This window comes from Ranitomeya imitator, chromosome 1 (genome assembly GCF_032444005.1).
Source record: "Ranitomeya imitator isolate aRanImi1 chromosome 1, aRanImi1.pri, whole genome shotgun sequence".
NCBI lineage: Eukaryota > Metazoa > Chordata > Amphibia > Anura > Dendrobatidae > Ranitomeya > Ranitomeya imitator.
The window spans coordinates 1,124,008,672-1,124,032,076 of record NC_091282.1 but is presented as its reverse complement, the minus strand read 5'-3'; the positions used below and the strand labels follow the sequence as shown (position 1 = coordinate 1,124,032,076).

The 23,405-nt window shown below is 46.8% G+C and overlaps 1 protein-coding gene across 3 annotated transcripts in view; it reads left to right on the top strand.

Annotated features, from left to right (window-relative positions):
• CEP135 (centrosomal protein 135) overlaps positions 1 to 23,405 on the top strand; it is a 153,469-nt gene that overhangs the window by 109,565 nt on the left and 20,499 nt on the right. For 2 of the 3 annotated variants that reach the window (XM_069744448.1, XM_069744449.1), the window contains 5 exons: positions 2,423 to 2,591; positions 3,163 to 3,273; positions 3,544 to 3,729; positions 10,762 to 10,971; positions 12,825 to 13,027. In XM_069744448.1, coding sequence (XP_069600549.1) covers positions 2,423 to 2,591; positions 3,163 to 3,273; positions 3,544 to 3,729; positions 10,762 to 10,971; positions 12,825 to 13,027 — 879 coding nt within the window. The remainder of the gene's footprint in view (positions 1 to 2,422; positions 2,592 to 3,162; positions 3,274 to 3,543; positions 3,730 to 10,761; positions 10,972 to 12,824; positions 13,028 to 23,405) is intronic. The other variant, XM_069744450.1, reaches the window with a different exon arrangement.

Genomic DNA, 23,405 nt, shown 5'->3' with positions numbered 1-23,405 from the left:
CTGTCCACCAAAGGCAACACCTGGAAGGAGAACACTGGGAGCGCAGCTGTGCACCCCAGACACCCACCTGTTAAGCCAGGGAACGTGTACTTTGCTTCATTGCCCACGGACATAAGAGGCTCACATGGGACTTAACATGATTAGTGGACTAGTCTGGTGAAACCAACGTCATCTCGCCTAGTCTGACGCTAATTAGCATATTACAAACTGATTTATATAAAATAGTCCTTTGTCATCTACTATATAATTGTCTAAGGGTCACTTCCGTCTGTCTGTCTGTCTTTCTGTCTGTCTGTCACGGATATTCATTGGTCGCGGCCTCTGTCTGTCATAGAAATCCAAGTCCTTCCTCCCCGCAGTCAGTGCCCGCTCCGTACTCCCCTCCAGTCAGCGCTCACACAGGCTTAATGGCAGTGTTGACCGCGGTGTAACGCACTCGGTTAACGCTGCTATTAACCCTGTGTGACCAACTTTTTACTATTCATGCTGCCTATGCTGCGTCAATAGTAAAAAGATCTAATGTTAAAAATAATTAAAACAATAGTTATATACTCACCGTCCGTCGGATCAGGAACAGGCCTTTCCCGCTCCTCGCGACGCCGCGGTGACCGCTCCATGCATTGCGGTCTTGCGAGATGATGACGTGCGGTCTCGCGAGACCGTAATGCACTCTTCAGACCGGAGCGCACGAGGAGCGTCGGTAACCGCTTCGATCCGGGGGCCAACGGAGGGTCAGTATATAACTATTTTTTATTTTAATTCTTTTTTTTTTTTAACAGCGATATGGTGCCCACATTGCTATATACTGCGTGGGCTGTATTATATACTACTACGTGGCTGGGCACTATACTACGTGGCTGGGCACTATACTACGTGGCTGGGCACTATACTACGTGGCTGGGCACTATACTACGTGGCTGGGCAATATACTACGTGGCTGGGCAATATACTACGTGGCTGGGCAATATACTACGTGGCTGGGCAATATACTACGTGGCTGGGCAATGTACTATGTGGCTGTGCAATGTACTGCGCGGGCTGTGGAATATACTACGTAGCTGGGCAATATACTACGTGGCTGTGCAATGTACTGCACGGGCTGTGCAATGTACTGCACGGGCTGTGCAATGTACTGCGTGGCCTGTGTTATACACTACGTGGCCTGTGTTATACACTACGTGACCTGTGTTATACACTACGTGGCCTGTGTTATACACTACGTGGCCTGTGTTATACACTACGTGGCCTGTGTTATACACTACGTGGCCTGTGTTCTATACTGCGTGGGCTGTGCAATATACTACGCGGGCTGGGCAATGTACTACGCGGGCTGGGCAATGTACTACGCGGGCTGGGCAATGTACTGCGTGGGCTGTGCAATGTACTGCGCGGGCTGTGCAATGTACTACGTGGACATGCATATTCTAGAATACCCGATGCGTTAGAATTGGGCCACCATCTAGTTTAGTATAATTACATAGTTACTTACATAGTTAAGGTTGAAGGAAGACTATAAGTCCATCTAGTTCCACCCATAGCCTAACCTAACATGCCCTAACATGTTGATCCACAGGAAGGCAAAAAAAAAACCCATGTGGCAAAGAGTAAGCTCCACCTTGGGGAATAAAAATTCCTTCCCGACTCCACATACGGCAATCAGACTAGTTCCCTGGATCAATGCCCTATCAAGGAATCTAGTGTATATACCCTGTAACATTATACTTTTCCAGAAAGGTATCCTGTCCCCTCTTAAATTTAGGTAATGAATCACTCATTACAACATCATACGGCAGAGAGTTCCATAGTCTCACTGCTCTTACAGTAAAGAATCCGCGTCTGTTATTATGCTTAAACCTTTTTTCCTCCAGACGTAGAGGATGCCCCCTTGTCCCTGTTTCAATAATCATTAAATATACAGTACAAATGGCTTGTTAATAATGGTTTTAACATAAGAATAAAACATGGTGTCAGGTTTCCTTTAAATAACTATGATTTTGATGACATATTTGATTTGTTTGTGATCCCTACAAACTTGAGTCTCTAGTAATTTAGGACATACATGTGCTTTACGAACCATTAGAACAGTTCTTAGTTTTAGTGCATGGCTTTTTTTAGTTAATGTTCACACTTTCAGGATTTAAGCACAGATTCCATGCTGAAATCTTCATAAGATCAGCCACATTACATGGCCTATGCAACATGTCATACCCTATTCACATACCATGGAAAATCCACAAGAATGAGAATGCACCTTCTTATAGATTCGGTAAGGTGTGTGCCGAGGAGGTCAATCTTCCTGCAGCTCTGTGTCACATTGGTGGCAGATACTGCAAATCCTCTTGCAGATGCACATCAGATTAAGTCCGAGTTATGTGAACATTTCGTTAGTTTCTTTGTCTAATCGCATAACTTTCATTTGCAGCCACTTGAAAGATGGCCTCAGCAACAAAGACAGAGAGCTCTCCAGTCTTCGCCGACAACTTGACTCTGCCCATTCAGATCTTGCAGAAAATGTGAAGTTGAGAGAAATTTCTCTGAAGGAGAACAGAAGATTGCAAGATGACTTGGCCACCATGGCTAGAGAGAATCAGGTATAAATATTGAATTGTCTGCTAGCTTGGACCCCATTATTGGGTGTATGGAGCAGACTTGGGAGCTGAGCCCATTGCATATCCTGATGACGTCAGCTGTGTTATATGGTCGGCACCTGCTTCTAACATCTTGGTATCAGTGTAAGAAGAATAATATTGGCCGGTCTTTTGCCACACACTATGGAAGGGTACGTCTGGACTGGAGAGCAGCACTTCGCAGTATCAGCCAGGGTCATGTGAATATTCAGAAGGGTAAAGGTTTTTTACACTTCCAGGTCACTTTTCTTGTTGCAGTTCTGCTGCGTTCACCCTCCTCTTACAACCTGCGAACTACAAGATGTCTGCATATGTGGACAGGTCTGCAATTGATGCAGTCTGAACCGGCCGTTCTAGTGTTGATTTGTGACAGTCAGGAATATCGAGTCACCTAAACTCCTTAATACTGATCCCATGTGGTATATTAGTAGTCCGCTCTGTCTACATGTTCATCCAATGTCACTACTGCAACCAGTATGCAGATTTTCACTTAGGCTTTTCCAGGCTAATGTGCTATGTTTCATCCTTTTTCTAGACTGTTACATTGGAATTAGAGAATGCAGTACGCGAAAAAGAAGAATTAAAACTGAGAGTTCATGGATACATCTCTGAGGTGTCTAGAATTGAGACTCTAATGGCTGCCAAGGTGAGTCCTTGCTCAGCATTGTATTAGCTCCCATGCCTTGTGCTGTAGGTTTCACTGTAATCTTGGCTGATTTAATTTTGCATGATACTGACTTTCATAACTACATGTAATGATGTAGTCAAAGTTGCTGCCACAGAAGGTTTTAAAGTCAAGCACACTATGCCAAATATGCTGTCCTGCTTCATTCGTGGAGCGCTGAGTCTTACCATATGTTGTGTATGTTCTCTATAGTATTTCAGCTTTTATTTTATTTCATTTTGTGCCATTTAGGAACAAGAGAATCGAGATCTGTTAGATCAATTCAGAATGGTTCATAGCCAGGCGGAGGAATGGGAGGTTAAAGCACAAAGTGCTCTTGGAGAAAGCAGTTCTATAAAGATGGAGCTGCTTTCTGTGGATACTGATAGAAGGCATCTTCGACAACGACTTGAAGACCTGGAAAATGAAGTCCAAGAGGTAAGACTCAATAAACCTCATGTTCCCCAAATCCGGATGAATAAGGACAGGTTACCTTTTTAATTTCTTTATAAAATAGGAAACTATATAGATGTAATTATGCACGAGAGTAAAATACTGCAGCCGCCGCACAGTGACATGATACTTGTGTAGTGCACTCATACAATAACTTAACAGGGCTTGTCAAGCTAATAAAAAGTGTGGAAAAATACCTACATGTGTACTAAACAATCTTCATGTTGCACAAAAGTAGCATTTTCATCATCTTTCCCATCTCTGTGCTGCACCAGTTGTGCATACCACCAGGGCTTGTATTGAGCAGAATTACCATATAAAGAACCACAGTTCCCGCGATTCCTCTCCCAGACATTGCCTTTATGTACAACTTTTCTGCTGCCCAAAATGAGAAATAGGGTACCTCTATATTGGGAGCATTTTAAGGGTTGTCTATGCTTTCTGTATAATTTGTGTGTGTGCCTAGGCTGCAGAATGCAAACAGTTGGTAATATGCCACCTGTCCGCATTCTGCATTGTTGCCTAGATATCACACTTAGCCATGTGAGCAGCTCTCTCCTGATTCTAGAGGAGCTGGTCACATCAGTCTAGGTTTTCCTGTCTGGTAAATACTGCTCAGTAATGTCAAAACAGACACCTTGCCCCTAGTCTCTGCCAGACCCTCCATGTAAGCCAGCAGTGGCCGTATTCAGCTGATGAGACTAACCAGTGCAATCAGCTGTTAGCAGGGACAGGCAGAGACATTGAATGTGGGTCAAGTAGCTGAAAGAGCCTTCCTGTACTGTTCAATCTCAGCAAAGACTGATGATCCTGCCAGGACCTTAGGGTCATATAACAGCCTCATGGAACTGGAAGTAAAGAAGCTGCTGCTGAACATCAGGATCTGCAAGTCGCATATGAGTGATCACACAATGACTACTTGAATCAGCAGGTAGAGCGAAATCCTAACAGCGCATATTACACACCTTTAGGACTTGGCATGTCAATGTTAACTTGCAGAATTGCAAACACAGGGGGACACCTGTCATTCTAGGGGAGCAAAGCACGAAGGAGACGCAGGGGGTGGACTCTTGAGCTAGTCATCACAATCGCCGGACGGATATTAAATGTATTTTTCTTCTACGCCTCATTGGGGGACATAGGACCATGGGTGTTATGCTGCTGCCGCTAGGAGGACACTAAGTTAACACAGAAAGATAACTCCTCCTCTGCAGTATACACCGTCTCACTGGGCAATATTCAACCAGTTCTTACTTAGTGTCTGTAGGAGGCACTTGGGTCTGTTTCAGACCCCAACTTTTTTTATTTTCTTTTTTCTTTTCTGTAAATTTTTATTTTTTAAGTAACGGAGTGAAGGGGGCGACAGATCCTTTCAAGCTTCCGCTCTCCCCGAACCATCAACAGGCGACCATGCGGAGTATACCTCCCCGTACCTCTCCTGCGATGACTGGGGCACGCCTAATATATTCTTGGGCGACGGTTCTTTTTATGGTCCCGATCTCCCCCCTGCAAGATGGCGAGCACATAGTCTGACTCTTATGTACCTCTCCTGGGCCCAACCACACTACCACGCCCCCACCTGATGGCGTCACCGCAGCCCCACGAGACCTGATGAAGATGGATGGAGGTTTCTCTCCATACCCCAACTGAAGAAGACAAAGGATCATATCATACCTCGCAGTGAAGAAGGCGCTGCACCCTCGGATCTGCTGCAGGCTGTGAGTATCCTCCTTCCTCGCAATGCCCTGCATCGGAAGGTGTGGTCCTGATCCCCGGGGAGAGGAAACATTGGCCGGGTGCCAGCAGGGACCGCCGGAGCGCATCGCCAGCAGGCTTCAGAAATTTAGTCCCCGGCTTTTCAGCTGGACTAGGCCGCGATCTATTGCTCCGCCCACCCACGGAGCTCCGCCCATTATCTCGTCGTTTCTCGTTTAGAACGAGAAGCGCCCTGCAATTCTCGGGGGCCATATTGGCACACTCTTCTGCGGGGAATCCAGCCGCAAACGCCGACAGCTCCAGACAAACAGGACCACCCCTCTAGTCTCTGCTGTCCTATCCTCTCTGGGGACACAGGCACAGGACCGTGGGTAAGCTCTACCAGAAAGGCTTAACCCCTTCTCTGCAACCTGCCCGGCCCTATAGCACATACCCTGCCTATCTGGCCCTTATCTCTAAAGACACACTGTCTCACCCTAAAGAAGCCAAAAAGGCTAACAAAAAGCATTACAGTATTTTTTACTTCATGTGCCACTTGCAATACTGCCTTGCCCCGAGCTCACAATACCCCGTTATGTGCGGATTGGGCTCCGGCCTGTGTGCAGCCAACGCCGCCTCTGACCCTGCAAAGCCTAGTCCCCCTGAGTGGGCCGCTTCCCTCTCTCGCTCTATGGATTCCCTGGCCAAGGCAATAGATTCCCTCGGGGTCCCTCTTTAAGCCAGACTACCGCAGACTACTCTGGCGACAGAACGGATCCGTCCACCAGCAGGGGGCGTACTCTGTCACTAAGGGCTAAGGGTTCCAGAAAACAGACTCATGTCGCGTCTCCTGACCACGGCCGTGCTTGTCCTTCAGCTTCCGCAAGCTCAATCTCTCGATCTCCTTGTCCTGAGAACCCCAATGCACAGGACTCTGAATACGAGTCCGATGCATCTTTAGTCCAGGATCCCTCGACTTCTCAAGAGACACTTGATTCTCTTATTGAGGCGGTCAACAAGACCCTGAAGGTGGACGAGGAATCCGTATCCAGTCTCCTTCCGTAGATTCTGCCGTATCGCACCTCGCCTCCAAAACGCTCCTATCTTTGTCTGACGGTTCTTCAGTCAAAAACCCCACTGACCGTCAAATTGAGTACCTGGCTCGCTCTGTCTTCGAGGCCACAGCAGCATCATCACTCTTTCCATCTTTCGCCACCACTTGGGTGGCTAAGGCTATGGTCGCTTGGGCTGAGGTGCTGACCACAACCGTCCACGACAGTAATCTTCCTCCAGAGGCGGTCAACCTGGCTAACTAGATAGCCCAAGCCGGGGACTTTGTAGTTAACGCCTCAATGGATGCGGCCAATTGCGCTGCACAGGCAGCCGCAAATGTAATCTCCATCAGAAGAGCCCTGTGGCTCAGAGATTGGCGTGCTGATTCTGCTTCCAAAAAATCATTGACATCTCACCCCTACCAAGCTGGTCGCTTATTTGGTGAAAAGTTAGACCAAATTATTTCTGATGCTACCGGAGGAAAAAGTAAATTTCTTCCTCAACAAAAACCTGCCCGGCCGTTTCGCTATCAACAACAACCTCGATTCCGCCCCTTTCATAACAATCCCAATTGGTCATCTACTCCTTCCGGATCAGCACGAGTTTTGCACGGAGACAGAGGTTCCCAGGTCTCATACAGGCCTAACCGTAGCTGGAAACCCATACCTAGGTCGTCTGGATCTAAGGGATCCAGATCCTTTAAACCTTCCAATCAATGACTCGTGGCACCATCCGGAGTACATAGACAAAGTAGGCGGCCGTTTGCTTTCATTCTGCCAAACCTGGCTCTCGGTCGTCCACGACAAGTGGGTCAGAGAACTGGTGTCCTCTGGATACAAGGTAGAATTTTCTTCTCCACACCCGACACATTTTTCCAGTCGCGTTCTCCCAAAACAAAGACAACGGTTTTTCTTCCATGCCATACGAGCACTACAAGGGGATGGAGTCATCATTCCGGTTCCCCAAGGCCATAGGTTCAAGGGGTTTTAATCGAACCTTTTCATGGTCCCAAAAAAGGGACGGATCGCTGCGACCGATACTGGATCTAAAGCTTCTAAACAACTTTATCAAACTCCGGCATTTCACAATGGAATCTCTCCATTCTGTCATCACGTCCATGGAAAAGGAAGAGTTCCTAGCATCCATAGACATCAAGGATGCTTACCTCCACATCCCAATTTTCCCTCCTCATCAACAGTTCCTTCGCTTCGCATTTCGCGAGGAGCACTTTGTTTGTGGCTTTACCCTTCGGCTTCGCCACCGCTCCCAGAGTTTTCACCAAGGTCATGGCAGCTGTCATGGCATTCCTTCATGCTCGGGAAGTGGTGGTACTTCCGTACCTGGACGACCTACTGATAATAGCTCCGTCATATCCAGCCTGCGAGGAGTCCGTGGCTATCACAGTAGATACTCTTTCTCGCCTGGGTTGGAAGATAAACTTCAAAAAATCTTCTCTGATCCTGGCTCAGTGGATTTCCTTTCTTGGAATGACACTGGACACTTCCCGGGGCCTGGTCATTCTTCCTCTAGAAAAGGCCTTGGCCTTGCAGCAGGGAGCACGGAGTCTCTCCCGCCCAGTCTCCCACTCCATTCATTTCAGCATGCGCATTCTCGGGAAAATGGTAGCAGCCATAGAAGCGGTTCCGTTCGTGCAGTTCCACCTCTGTCCCTTGCAACATACGTTGCTGTCAGCATGGAACGGGAACCCATCCTCTCTCGACCGTCGTTTTCGTCTGCCTCCGCAGGTCAGGCAGACCCTCAGGTGGTGGACGCTAAAGTCCTCCCTGAACCAAGGAAAGTCCTTTCTCCCAGTGCGTTGGCTGGTGGTTACCACCGATGCCAGCCTCTTGGGCTGGGGTGCAGTCTTCAACCACCACACAGCACAGGGACAGTGGTCCACTTGAGAGTCGCGTCTCCCCAATATCCTGGAAATACGAGCGATCAGACTAGCTTTGCTCAGTTTTCACCATCTCCTGGCAGGTCACCCCATCAGAATCCAGTCCGACAACGCTACAGCGGTAGCGTACATCAACCGTCAAGGGGGACCCCGCAGCAAAGCGGCCATGCTCAAAGTGACCCACATCCTCCGTTGGGCCGAGAACCACCATTCGCCCATCTCGGCGATTCACATACCAGGTGTGGAGAATTGGGCGGCAGGCTTTCTCTGTCGCCAGGGTCTCACCTGCGACGAGTGGTCTCTCCACCCAGAAGTTTTCCAGCAGATTTGCCTTCGCTGGGGGACTCCGGATGTGGACCTCATGGCCTCAAGACTAAACAACAAGGTTCTCCAATTCATTGCCCGATCCCTCGATCCACGTGCCATCGGAGCAGATGCCCTGGTCCTGCCATGGCATCAATTCCGCCTCCCGTACATTTTTCCTCCCCTTCCCCTGCTACCGAGGGTCATCAAGAAGATCAGGGCAGAGGGGGTTCCGGTGATCCTAGTTGCACTGGTCTGGCCGCGCCGGGCATGGTACCCGGAACTGGTTCAGCTGGTTGCTGACGTCCCCTGGCAGCTTCCAGATCGCATGGATCTTTTCTCACAGGGCTCGATCTACCACCAGAACTCCGGGGCCCTGACTTTGACGGCATGGCCGTTGAATCCTGGATTCTAGCCCAAACTTGGTTCTCCCCTAGGGTATCCTCCACCATGATTAGTGCTAGGAAACCCGTGTCCATGCGCATTTATCATCGTACCTGGCGAATCTTCTTCGCATGGTGCAACACCCATGGGCGGTCTCCTCTGGTATTTTCTATTCCTTCCATATTGGAATTTCTCCAATAAGGTCTTGAGTCAGGTCTCGCACTTAGCTCACTCAAAGGACAAGTATTAGCGTTGTCAGTTCTATTCCAAAAAAGATTGCCACCAGGTTACCAGTTAAGACGTTCATTCAGAGAGTTTCCCGTGTGGCGCCTCCCTATAAAATGCCTTTGGATCCATGGGATCTTAATTTGGTCCTTGGAGCTCTTCAGGAGGCTCCTTTCGAACCTCTGCAGGACGTATCTCTGACCTTCCTTTCCTGGAAGGTGGTTTTCCTAGTGGCTATTACGTCAATCAGGCGGGTCTCGGAGTTGGCGGCTCTCTCCTACCGACCCTCGTTTCTGGTTTTTCATCCAGATAAGGCAGTCCTGAGGACTTCCCCCTCTTTTCTACCCAAGGTCGTTTCCTCTTTCCACCTCAGCGAGGAAATTATCCTGCCTTCATTCTGTCCAGCACCAGTCCACCGCGTTGAGAAAGCTCTGCACATTCTTGATGTGGTTAGGGCTCTTCGACGGTACATTTCACGGGCAGCTCCCTTCCGCAAGTCAGATGTCCTGTTCGTGCTACCAGAGGGACAACGGAAAGAATTACCCGCTTCCAAGGCTGCTCTAGCCAAATGGATTCAATTGGCTAGTCAGGTATCCTATCGTGTCGGGGTGCTCCTATCCCAGCAGGGATTAAGGCTCATTCTACATGGTCAGTGGGCGCCTCTTGGGCCATTCGGCACCAGGCGTCAGCACAACAGGTCTGCAAAGCTGCGACTTGGTCCAGCTTGCATACTTTTACAAAACACTACCACATTCATTCTCTATCTTCTGCAGACGCTGCCCTTGGCAGCCGCATTCTGCAGTCGGCAGTACCTTAGCATTAAGCCTATGGTACATTGGGTATTAGCAGCTATGTTGCTCCCCAGCCAGGGACTGCTTTAGGACGTCCCATGGTCCTGTGTCCCCCAATGAGGCATAGGAGAAATAGGGATTTTTGTGTACTCACCGTAAAATCCTTTTCTCCGGGCCAATCATTGGGGGACACAGCACCCACCCTTTTAGCCTATTGGCTTGTTGTTACTTCTTTGGTTTTGACATAGTTTTATTGTCTTATGTTTAATACTCCTACTGCTTTACTACTGAACTGGTTGAATATTGCCCAGTGAGAGGGTGTATACTGCTGAGGAGGAGTTATCTTTCTGTGTTAACTTAGTGTCCTCCTAGTGGCAGCAGCATAACACCCATCGTCCTGTGTCCCCCAATGATTGGGTCGGAGAAAAGGATTTTACGGTGAGTACACAAAAATCCCTATTTTATTAGAGATGCGGCGGCATCAGAATAAAACACATTCGACTGCAATAATGGAGGCAATGTCTGATTCATGCAGGGAGTGAAGTCAAATTCAGGAGGAACAAAAGGTAGAAACAAAATATATACGGGTGTTGTATTTTATAATACAGCACAGATTAGCTAACAAAATTAAAAATGTGGATTTCATGGTCGGACATTTCTCTCTTGCAGCACATGAATGCTCACCAGGCTTATGAAACTCAAATATCTTCCATGGCCAAAGCCATGGCCAAATATGAGGAGCAACTGCGGCATGAGCTGGATGAGAAGGCTTTGGTTCTGTCTGACTTGGCATCAGTGAGGGAACTGTGTGTGAAGCTGGACTCCAGCAAAGAACAGTTCTCTAGGCAACTAACAGCACGAAACATGGAGTATGAACGAGTAAGTACCAAATGTTCAGGCATGATTACCTGCAAGCTCCCAAAAGATTACCTGTGGAGACACTTTAACATGTTTACTTCACAATGGTTAGCTTTTCAGAAATGGCGCCTCTCTTGGCCGTGGGTTTGGTTTAGTTTGGTACACAGCCAATAAACAAGAAGAGCACTTGAAAAAAAATTATGATTACATTTTTTTTCCAATAGCACAGTGCTGTAGTTGTGTATGCAATACTTATACAGGCAACAAGCCAAAATCCTTCATGCTGCTCACACTAGCATGAGCAACATGTGGCCTGGCCGCACCAATGGTCCCACCACAAAATTAATAAAAACCTTAATCCCAGGAGTAGAATTGGTGTTAAATTCCCATAGTGTCCTCACCAATATCCAGCTATCATTTTGTCCAAGACAAAGCAGGACTCCCGGATGAAGCGCATAGCCCTCCATTGCCATCTTGATTTGCACCATAATAACTTTTTAGAGCGGTTGTGTGAGGTCAATGAAGAGGCCTACACTAGGAAACATCACACAAATCTGACTGCAAGGATAATGTTGTGGGGTGGCAAGTACAGTAGCTGGACCACTCTAGATTTCATTCTATATTGATTTGGTCATGGAACAAGTATTACAGTAATCTCTCCAAAGTGTCCCAGGAGCCATTTTTCAACACAACAGTGCCAAGCTGTGCTACTGTGAGAAACCTGCATGGACTACACAAGCTACTATGGATTGCAGCATCTCTAGTCTGGTCTGCCATCCAGCACATCTGGGTCATCAATGGTCAGCAAATGTGCAAAATGAGCTGCCAGCAGAGGATCTTCATTACTCAGACAACCATTAATAACCTCATTGATAACATGCTAAGTGGGGATTCTTGCACATGGTGCTCGCACTCAATGCTGAATAAATCGAGATGTTTTGAAAATGTTTCCATTTTTTAATAATTCGCATATCAAAAGTATTGTACAGTGTATGTATGTATGTATATATATATATATATATATATATATATATATATATATATATATATATATATATATATATATATATATATATATATATATATATATGCAGAATATGCACAGTAATACAATTCAATTGGGTGATGTATAAATATAGGTAAACTGAGTATTTGCCCTCAATACCCTTCTGTTTTCACCAGTGTCTTTGTGCTACATAGCAGCAGAATTTCACTGGGCCTTCGCTAGAGATGGACTTGAGTAGTCGACACTTGATTACTGATGCTGTGATAACATTAGTAATTCATTCTTAATTACAGTAATCTCTCCTTTTTGACTCCTGCTTACCTTACATTCTCAAGTCTTTTTTTTCCAGAAATTATGCAAGAACAGTGAACTATAAAATAAATGCACAATACTCAGGCTAAACCCAACAATTTCATCAGGATTGGCCAACGACCTAATATGTATGGAGCCACCTGACTTCCCCCTGATGGTTAGTGTCAGGAAAAGATCAGGCATGTTGAATTTCAGCATGCTGGTCCAGAGGTGTCTGGCCGTAGCTTAGCAAATTACTTCATGTAAGTGAATTATTTCATGTGTATGACCACTTTTAGGCCAGGTTAAATCCGTAGTATGAAAAAAAAAAAAAATGGCCAATCGCACATCTATGGATTGCGGAGTCTGTGTGCCGCTCTGTTTGCTCCCCACATAGCAGATCAGAGTAGGAGTTAGCGGCACAAACGTGCACCAGTCCAGTATGTGTGATAATCTGCTGGTGTACACAGGCACCTCTGTTGTATGTGGCCATAGTGGTTTCTATACCCCCAAGTAAGGAAATTTACAGAGATTTGGACTTTCTCATCAAAGCATGTTATTGTGTATTCTTCTCAAGGTCCTAGATGAACTGGAAGATATGAAGTCTGAAGCTGAACTCTTAAAGAAACAGTTAGCAAGTGAAAGACTCACAATTAAGAATCTGGAGACTTTGCTAGCCACCAACCGAGAGAAGGAGTTCCAGAGTCATCTAAGTTCACATGAGAAGGAATCGGAGATTCAGCTGCTGAAAGATAAGCTGACCCTAGCAGAGAGTAAACTGTGAGTATCCTTTCTTCCTGAGATTCCTATAAAACTCTTACATGCTTCAATAATCCCGACCATTTGATCACTTTTTAATATGATCATTTAACGAGAGTGAGTATAATGACTATAAGATGCACCTAGGGTTTAGAGGAGGAAAATAGGGAAAAAAAAATTTGCAGCAAAAAATTTGGTAAATATTTAATAACATGTCTGCTGACACTGTTATGGGGGACATCTGCAGCTGGAGGGCCACACGTTGTACAACACTCTTGTATGGGGACATCAGTTTTGCACAACCTGTGGGGCTCTGCAGCTATTGCCAAGGTACAGCTCCCCTCATCCCAACCTGTCCAAGCATGATGGGAGTGCTGCTTTGCAACAGCTGCAGGGCCACATGGACGGGTGGCTCTGCAGTGGAATTTAAAAAAGAAGGCTCATACAAATCTTAATGTCAGAACCTGTCATCATGATTTGTATGAGCCTCCTTTTTGAAATTTCGCGCTAGCTCCACCCTTACCGTGGGCGGCGCTTGTGCACATTCATATAACAGCATTCTAGAGAAAAATGTTGCTGGGGGCAGTGTATGCTCCAATTAACCTTCAGCAGTCTCCAGCAAAATGGCAGCTGCACATACACAGATTGGGACCTCGGCTGAATGACTAGCTGAGATGTAGATTTCTCCTTCACCTCATTGGGGGACACAGACCATGGGTGTAGGCTCCTGCTACTAGGAGGCTGACACTAAGTGATACAAAGAAAGTTCGCTCCTCCCCTGCAGTATACACCCTCCTGCTGGCTCTCAGCTAACCAGTTCTTGCTTAGTGTCCGTAGGAGGCACACTGGGGTCTGTTATTCAGACCATACTTTTTTATTTTATTCTTATTTTTAAATTTTTTACTTTTTAAACCCTTTTGCGCAAAAAAGGTGCCGATCTCCCCCAAACATCAACAGGCGAGTACGGCGTGTGTCGCCTCCCCATACCCTCTCCTGCGACGTGGGATGCCATGCCTGAGCTATCTTAGGGGCAACTGTTTCCTTCAGGGCGCCGATCTCCCTGCACCAGCAAGAGACGGAAACACGGAGTGTCGCCTCCATGTACCCCCTTCTGAGCCAGGCTACAGCTGGACACAGCCCTGTGAAATCCTTGGGGAGTGAACCCTTAGGATACACAGAGGCCCCTATGGCGTCCGTGCTGCTGCCGCGTCCGTGTTGCAAGGAGCTGGACGGTCCCTCTCCTCCTTCCCTTCTAAAATGGGATGGTGGATGGAGGTTACCTGCACCGTCTGCAACCCTCACCTGCAAGCAGAGTGCTGGCTCGGCCTTCCTCCAGCTCCGGTGGTAAGTTTGGGATCCCGGGGGGCTCCTGCAGCGCGATCCTCTGGACCTTTTTTTTCCGGCTTTCTCTCCCCGGTGCCCCCTTTTTTCCAGTCAGGTGCTTCTAATTTAGTTCCCGTCTTCGGCCCGCGCTAGGCCGCAAGCCGGTAACCCCGTGTTGTCCCGAAAAATTTAGTCCTCGGCTTGCAGCCTGCCCTAGGCCGCAAGCCTGTTACTGTTCCGGCAGGGGAACTAGGGTCACACGCTGAGAAATTTAGTCCGTGACCTGTGCCATGCCGCAAGCCGGTATCTCTGCCTCTGTTCCGGCGGCACCGAACAATTTAGTTCCCGGCTTGTTGCCTGCGCTAGGCCACAAGCCGGTTACTGTTCCGGCAGGGGAACTAGGGTCACACGCTGAGAAATTTAGTCCCTGGCTCGCAGCCTGCGCCATGCCGCAAGCCGGTATCTCTGCCTTTGTTCTGGCAGGCGCCGAAAAATTTAGTCCCCGGCTTGCGGCCGTTTAGGCCGCAACCCGGAAGCGCCGCCCACGCTATGGCGCGTTCCGGCGGCCCCTCCCACGATCCTGGCACTTCTCGTGCAAACGAGAAGCGTCTGTTGTGTTCTCGGGGGCCATCTTCCTACCCCCCTCATTTCCTCCGGAAGTGGCCTTGTGAATGGATCCTGGCTTTGGGCACTGAGACCAGTGCTAATCTGCTACAGGAACGAATTCAGCTCCGGCCACAGGACAGGATCTGGGACATTATCTGCTCAGGGTAAGGGACACAACCCCCCCTTCCCTCAGCGGTGTCCCCTTCTTCCATTTTCTGTAAGTAGCCCTGTAAAAGGGCTCAAGGATGCATACTATAGGGCTTAAAGTCCGCAGGCTTATAAACAGAGTTTTAAGTTCTAATTTCAGCACAGCCGTAAAACAACTCTAATAAGACTTTTACAGTCTCTTTTATTTTACCGCATGTAAATCCTGCCAGCCTACTTTTATTCCAAAGCGCAGAACTTGCCACTCTGCAAGCTGGCGATCCCTAATACGCTCAGGAGCCCCCCACTGTCACAGAGTCCAGGGTACTTAGTTCCCCTAAGCAGGTTTCGTCACTGTCAATGGATTCTTCAATGCGATTGGATCCCTCCATGGATCTCTAATGCCATCACTGAGGTAGATGGATCCTCTCCTACCAGGGGGCCGTCGGCTAGCAGGGGCCGCATGCAGTCCAGATACATGCAGGCATCTGGAAAACGGATAATCATGTGTTTTGGCATCCGCGAGCACCGCTCCTCGCTCTAGCGAACAGGATTTACTTATTGAACCCGTCACCCACACTCTGTAGGTTGACGAGGACTTCGATTCTGCTACGGATCACACTGTTCTTCAAAGGACTAAATTCTCTCAAAGAACATTTGTCAGTCACCCGTACAGGGGTGTCCGGATAAGCAATGCAATACATAGGATGCCATGCCTGGGCTGATTTTCAGAGGCGACGGGTCCCTTACAGGGCACCGATCTGCCCACACCACCAACATTCAAGATCAAGGAGTGGCGCCCTCGTATCCTCTCCTGCGATATAGGATGCCATACCTGGACTATTTTTTTTTTTTTTTTTTATAGAGGCGAGGGGTCTCTTAAAAGGCACCGATCTCCTCACACCATCAACAGATGAGCACATGGAGAGTCGCCTCCATGTATCCTCTTCTGCATCCAGGCCTAACGCCAGACAACCAGCTCTGTCCACCTGGGGTCCTGAGCTCTGTGGATGTACAGAGGCACCCTTTTTGACATCCGAGCACCCCCCTCTGCATCACCATTATTTATAGCAGACGATCCCTCTCCACTTCCCAGTTAAGAGGATGGTGGATCAAGGGTTCATCATTTCAACTCTGCACCGTCAAAAGAGAGCGGCGATAGCAAGACACGGCTTTTTCCTGACCTGCTGGATGCAGCCGCCCATTCTGTCACTTGGCAGATTAACCGGGTAGAATCTCTTGTAGTATACCTACCGGTACCCCTGCCTGATGGGTCATCAATTAAAAATACAACGGACTGTCAGATAGCAAATCTGGTTTGTTCCGTCTTGCGGCCTCTGGTTCAGCGCTTTACCCTTCCTTAGCCGCCGCATGTGTTACTAGAGCAATGGTCTCCTGGTCAGAGACCTTAACTATATTGATTTTCAACAGTAACCTTCTCCCGAAGACGGTACAGCTGGTCAATCAAATTTCTTGAGCGAGGACACGAGCTGCTTCACGCCTCTCGGATGCGTCTACTTGCGCAGCGCTGTCAGCAGTGTGAAGAGCAGAACAAAAATGATTACCTCAATGAACAAAAATAAAAAAAAAGAATTTGTGATAAATATTGACCTGTCCATTCAAGGACATTTTAGCTATAGTATGAAATCCTGTTTTTCTTGTCTGTAGAATTGCCTTTGTACTGTTTGTTGTGAAACTGCCGCCCTCGAAACTGTTTTCTTTTCTTTTCTTTCTTTCCTGTTTTGTGTCTTTGTTTAAACATGCAAAACTTGTATAACCACTAAACCTACTGAAACCACTATATAAAGAAGGGATAGCACTTTGAAGGCAGGCGTGCTTCAGAGACTTCCCAGTGATACACTATACAAGACGTGTCTTGTGTATTTATTTCTGGTGATTCCCCACTTCCAAAGGCTGCTCCGACTGAGTGTGATCCCGACATTTCCTGGCGCCTGAACAGGGACCCGAGGTCTGTGTATTCCTTCAAGAACACCGGCAGAATACGAACGAAAAGAGAATCTGGGATAATGGACGGCAGATGAACAAAAACTTGGCCAGGTAAGAGACACTGTTAGATCTCTTATATCTGCCCTGCACTGTCCGTAAGATTTTCTGTGTCGTGTTCTTTAGCGGGTAGTTCTAGTAGAGGAGGATACCTATAGCTCGGGTTCTTGAACTATTTAGGAATTGATCACCTCACGGAGTACGGCATTGAATGAGAGTGAATGTGAATAGAAGGTGTGTGGAAGTTGGGAATAGCCCTATAAGCCGCCCAGGGGGTTGAAACAGAAGAAGTGACTGTCCCACTGGGCAACGTGGTTGCGTCCTTTCGGGGAGACCTCCGCGCCTATGTTCAATCTCTGATCCTGTCTTTGACAAAAACCTGGTGACAGATAAGTGTATGATAGTATGAGCCCAGGACAGATAAATTAGCCTGGGACAAGAATACATTGTATGTGATAGTATAAGCCCAGGACAGATAAATTAGCCTGGGACAAGATACGTTGTATGTTCTTTTTCTTTTTCTGTCTGGTTGCATTTGTGTTGTTTGCTATAGGTGTAGGAATCAGGATTTTCTTACATCAACACAGTTTAAACATCCTAGCTCCTTAGGAAGAAGGTAACGAGGTATTCTCATACCCAAACGCCACCTAGGGCAAGAAAAAGACATCCTAGCTCCTTAGGAAGAAGGTAACGAGGTATTCTCATACCCAAACGCCACCTAGGGCAAGAAAGCTCAGCATAAGAAAATGGGGAATAAGCAAACAAAGTCGGAACCAGAAGAATTAGATATCTATACTATCATAAAGGAGAGAAGTGGTGAAGATGCCACTAAGGGGCTGAAAAAGATTTTTAGTAAGTTTGGAGTTACTAGGGCAGAAGCTTTTAGTAGAAAACTATGGGAAGGAATTCAGGAAAGGAAAAAAGGCATAATAAGAGACAAGAAATGGATAGATCAGATCCAAGCATTGATTGATGTCTCTAGGGTAGCAGAAAATGAGGGATGGACATATAATCAACAGAGTAAAAAGTGGTGTATTAGACCCACAGGCTGTGGAGAAAAACAAAATGTGGAATCTAAAAATACCCCACCCCCATACCTTAACCCACATGCCCCATCTTTTCTCCAAACACCACCTCAAAGTTTAGCCGGACCAGGAGGATGGGTATGTCCGCACTGTGGACAACAAAATCCAGACTGGAGAAATGATTGCCTAGCCTGTGGTACACCTAGACATGGCGCTGTACTTGCCCCTGTTAGGGTAGTACCAAGACCCTTTAGGGAACCTGGTGCTGACGGAGTAATGGGAACTAGATATCACCAAACTCGACAATATTTCCCTTGGTCCCCCGCTGAAGGCATGTCTCTCTTGCATAACGCACCAGATCCCACCCAGTGTCCAGTTAGATTTGCACAATATATACAGCAAATTATGCAGACTCACGCTGGAGTTTGGGCAGATGGAGAAGAATTATGTAGAATGAAAATGACTCCTGGACTCTTCCAGGAGCTATTAGCAAATCTACAGGTACATAGGCCCCAAGCAGGAGATGGTGCCTTACAAACGATAGAATCAGGTACACAATTTGTAGATCACTTAATGGTTTTCATGAGGGAGAGACAGAGGCAGAGAGGAACAACGGGAGTGGTGGCTCAGTATTCTGGACAATCAGTAGACGAATATTATCTAAGTGTAGAAAATAATTTCAGAGATGAAGGCATGGATCTAACCGCTCCAGGAATGATGAGGTTAGTTACAAAAACCTTTATAGATGGATTGTCTCCAAAAGTGAAGGAAAAGCTTAAGGCCGCAACCCCTGATTGGAGAACCTTGGAAGACCCACACCTGGCTAGACAGAAAGCTGTAGGGATAGAAATGGACTTAAGAGAAAATTCTAAGCCAGTAAGAATTGCACAGGCTAATACTGGCTCTGCTAATCAAAAGTTTACTTGTCATTACTGTAAGAAGCCAGGACATTTCCAAAGGGAATGTACGAAGAGAAAAGCAGATATAGATTCAGGAACCTTTGTACCCAAAAATAGGATAAATAACCCAGTGCCTGATCAAACAGACAGCTCAGAATGACTGAAAGTTATGCAGGTCTCTCTTCCTTCTAGAAGACCAATAATACAAGTTGAAGTTGAGGGTAAAAATGTACCTTTTCTGATAGATACGGGAGCAACATCCTCCATTTTAAATCAGGACTTTTTACCATATCCTGACAATATATCCTCAAAGGTTACATATGCAGAAGGGTATGATGGTAAAATTCAGGCGTTGCCCTTTACAAAACCTTTAAATGTGAGCTTTAGCCCTAAAACTTTTGTATCCAAATTTTTATTTGCTAAAGGTGCACCTACCTGCTTGTTGGGTACTGATGTCTTAAGTAAAATGCATGCAAACATCCATTTTAGAGAAGATGGCACAGTTATGCTGACCATCCCTGAAGATGCAGAAACTCTGGAACCATATGTTAGAATACAGGCAATGGAGGATTTTCCCGAAATTTACACTCAACAAGCAAAAATTGACTTGTCTCGGGTTCCTGACAGCCTATGGGCAAAAGGAGACACTGATGTAGGATTTTTATCAGTAGCTCCTATACTGTTAGAAACTGCCCCGGGAACCATATTACCTCAGCTTAGGCAATACCCCATCAGCGCCCAGCAAGAACAGGCGATTTCTCAACAAATTCAGGATTATGTGTTACAAGGTGTTTTGGTAGAAATCAGGTCACCCGCCAATACACCCTTATATCCTGTTAAAAAGAAAGTGTCCTCCAAAGAAACTATGGTGAAATATCGCATGGTGCACGACTTACGGGAAATCAATAAGGTTTTGGCACCGGTCACCCCTGTGGTACCGAATCCTCATACCTTACTGTCTCAAATTCCCAGCACTGCTGCATATTTTACGGTAATTGACTTATCAAACGCATTTTTTTCTGTGCCACTACATAAGAACTGTTGGCATTTGTTTGCCTTTACATTCAAGGGTAAACAATTAGCATGGACAAGATTGCCACAAGGTATGGTACACTCACCAACTTTGTACTCTGAAGCAATGCAGACCGTGCTAAAAAATTTCATCCCAGAACCAGGAGTAGTCATTCTACAGTATGTAGATGACTTACTTATTTGTTGCCCTGATGAGCAGACGGCAGTTACCTCAACTGTTAATTTCTTAATTTTCCTAGCGCAAGAAGGCTGTAAAGTAAATAGACAGAAACTCCAGGCTTGTCAACAAACAGTCGTGTTTTTAGGTCACTGCATATCACAGGGCATCAGACACCTCACACCTCAACGTACGGAAGCCATACATAACATGCTTGAACCCAGGAATCACAAACAGCTGCGTGCTTTCCTAGGTATTGTTTCACACTGTAGACAGTGGATCATACATGCAAGTCAACTCATGCAGCCTTTATATGACTGTATTGCCAACACACCATATTCACTCAGTGAAGAGGCTAAACAGTCATTTTCCTCTTTGAAAACAGCACTGGTATCAGCTCCGGCTTTGGGACTCCCAGACTACACTAAACCTTTTCAATTGATGGCAGCTGAGATATCCTCACATGCTACAGGGGTGCTCACACAAAAACATGGAAACAAACAGAGACCTGTGGCATACATATCAGCTCATCTGGACCCTGTAGCTAGAGCCGCACCTTCTTGTGTAAAGGTACTGTCACACTAGACGATATCGCTAGCGATCCGTGACGTTGCAGCGTCCTCGCTAGCGATATCGTCCAGTGTGACAGGCAGCAGCGATCAGGCCCCTGCTGGGAGATCGCTGGTCGGGGAAGAAAGTCCAGAACTTTATTTCGTCGCTGGACTCCCCGTAGACATCGCTGAATCGGCGTGTGTGACACCGATTCAGCGATGTCTTCACTGGTAACCAGGGTAAACATCGGGTAACTAAGCGCAGGGCCGCGCTTAGTAACCCGCTGTTTACCCTGGTTACCAGCGTAAAAAAAACAAACACTACATACTTACATTCAGCTGTCTGTCCCTTGCCGTCTGGTTCCTGCACTGACTGCTGGCCGTAGTGAAAGCAGAGCACAGCCACAGCGGTGAGTCACCGCTGTGTGACTCACCGCTGTGCTGTGCTTTCACTTTCACTTTACGGCCAGCAGTCAGTGCAGGAACCAGACGGCAAGGGACAGACAGCTGAATGTAAGTATGTAGTGTTTGTTTTTTTACGCTGGTAACCAGGGTAAACATCGGGTTACTAAGCGCGACCCTGCGCTTAGTTACCCGATGTTTACCCTGGTTACCGGGGACCTCGGGATCGTTGGTCGCTGGAGAGCTGTCTGTGTGACAGCTCTCCAGCGACCAAACAGCGACGCTGCAGCGATCCGGATCGTTGTCGGTATCGCTGCAGCGTCGCTAAGTGTGACGGTACCTTAAGAGTAGTAGCCGCAATTTCACTGTTATTAGATAAAGCTTCTGAGATTGTTCTTGATCACCCACTTCTAGTTCAGACCACTCATGATGTACATGGCATTCTTAACCAGGTCCAACCTAAACATATTTCAATGGCCAGACACCTCCGTCTCCAATGTTCCCTGCTACTGCCGCCCAACATTTCCTTTGCCAGGATTCAGACTCTTAATCTCGCGTCTTTGCTCCCTTTAGAGTCTGAGGGGGGTACCATACCTGAGGAAACTGCAACTGCACTCTCCAACTCCTTTGACCCATCAAAGTCAATGCATGATTGTGTACAATTAATGGAACAAGAGACTCAGGGCTTATGTAATGTACGTGACAAGCCACTCTGTAGTGCTACATTTGAACTTTTCATAGATGGCAGTAGATATGCAGATATGAATGGACAATTTCATACAGGTTATGCGGTAGTAACTCAGCATGAAGTGCTGAAAGCAGAACCTCTCCCTGCTAATCAGTCTGCACAAGAAGCAGAACTTACGGCATTAGTTGAAGCTCTAAAAATAGCCAAAGATCAGACAGCAAACATATACACTGATTCTAGATATGCACATGGCATTATTTTCGATTTTGGCGTAATATGGAGAGCCAGAGGTTATATGACTGCTTCAGGCCAACCTGTTAAACATGCCTCCCTCATTAGACAGATTCTGGAGGCAGCACAAGAAACTAAAGAAATAGCGGTGATAAAGGTAGCTGCACATGTGAGACTCGACACCGAGGAAGCCAGGGGTAACGATAAAGCCGATAAGGCAGCAAAACAGGCAGCACGTAAACCCTTACATCATGCCCACACACTAGATAGCTCTGAAGATGATGAGGAAAGATTGAAGGAAGCTCAGAAACAGGTAGACGACGAAGAACGAGGGCAGTGGCAGAAAAAAGGGGCAGAAGATCAGCAAGGATTATGGAAAAAAGGAACTTTGTTGTGTTTACCCAGAGCCTGGTACCCCGCAGTGGCAAGTGACCTCCACCTACCCACGCATGTGTCGGCAAATGGTATGACGCTCAAGGTAAAAGAAAGGTGGTTGGCTCCAGGCTTTGGTAATTTTGCTCGGAACATGTGTGCTGCATGCGCTATATGCCTGGCACACAATCCAGGTCAGGCCATTAAAACCCCAACCAAGCATCATGTAAGACCACTGTATCCCTTTCAAAGACTCCAGATCGACTACATCCAACTTCCAGGTACAATGGATACGAATATGTGCTTGTGTGTGTGGACATGTTCTCAGGGTGGCCAGAGGCTTATCCAGTTCGTAAAGCCTCAGCAAAAACTACTGCCATTAAAATAGCACATGAACTGATACCCCGTTACGGCATGCCTGAGGTGATCGAGTCAGATAGGGGTACCCATTTTACTGGGGAAATATTCCAGAATGTTATGAAAATGTTGGGAGTAGAAAACCAGTTTCACACTCCATATCATCCACAGAGTTCAGGTAAAGTGGAAAGATTAAATGGGACAATAAAATTAAAAATCCAGAAGGCCATGGCAGAAACAGGAAAGCCTTGGACCGAGTGTCTACCACTTGCCCTGTATTCCATCCGAAACACCCCAAGGGGGAAGGCTAAGCTGTCACCACATGAGATTCTTTTTGGTAGAGCAGCAAATTTGGGTTGTTATTTTCCACAACAACTGATGTTGAATACTGAGACTTTAACTGCTTATGTACAAGAATTACAAAAACGTTTAACTAAAGTGCATTCGCAAGTTTTTGCTTCCCTTCCAGATCCAGAAAATCTCGAAGGAGGCCACAAGTTGGAACCTGGTGATCAAGTCTACGTGAAAAGACACACCAGAAAGACTCTGGAACCGAGATTTGACGGACCTTTCCAAGTCCTGTTAACAACTCCAACAGCAGTCAAGCT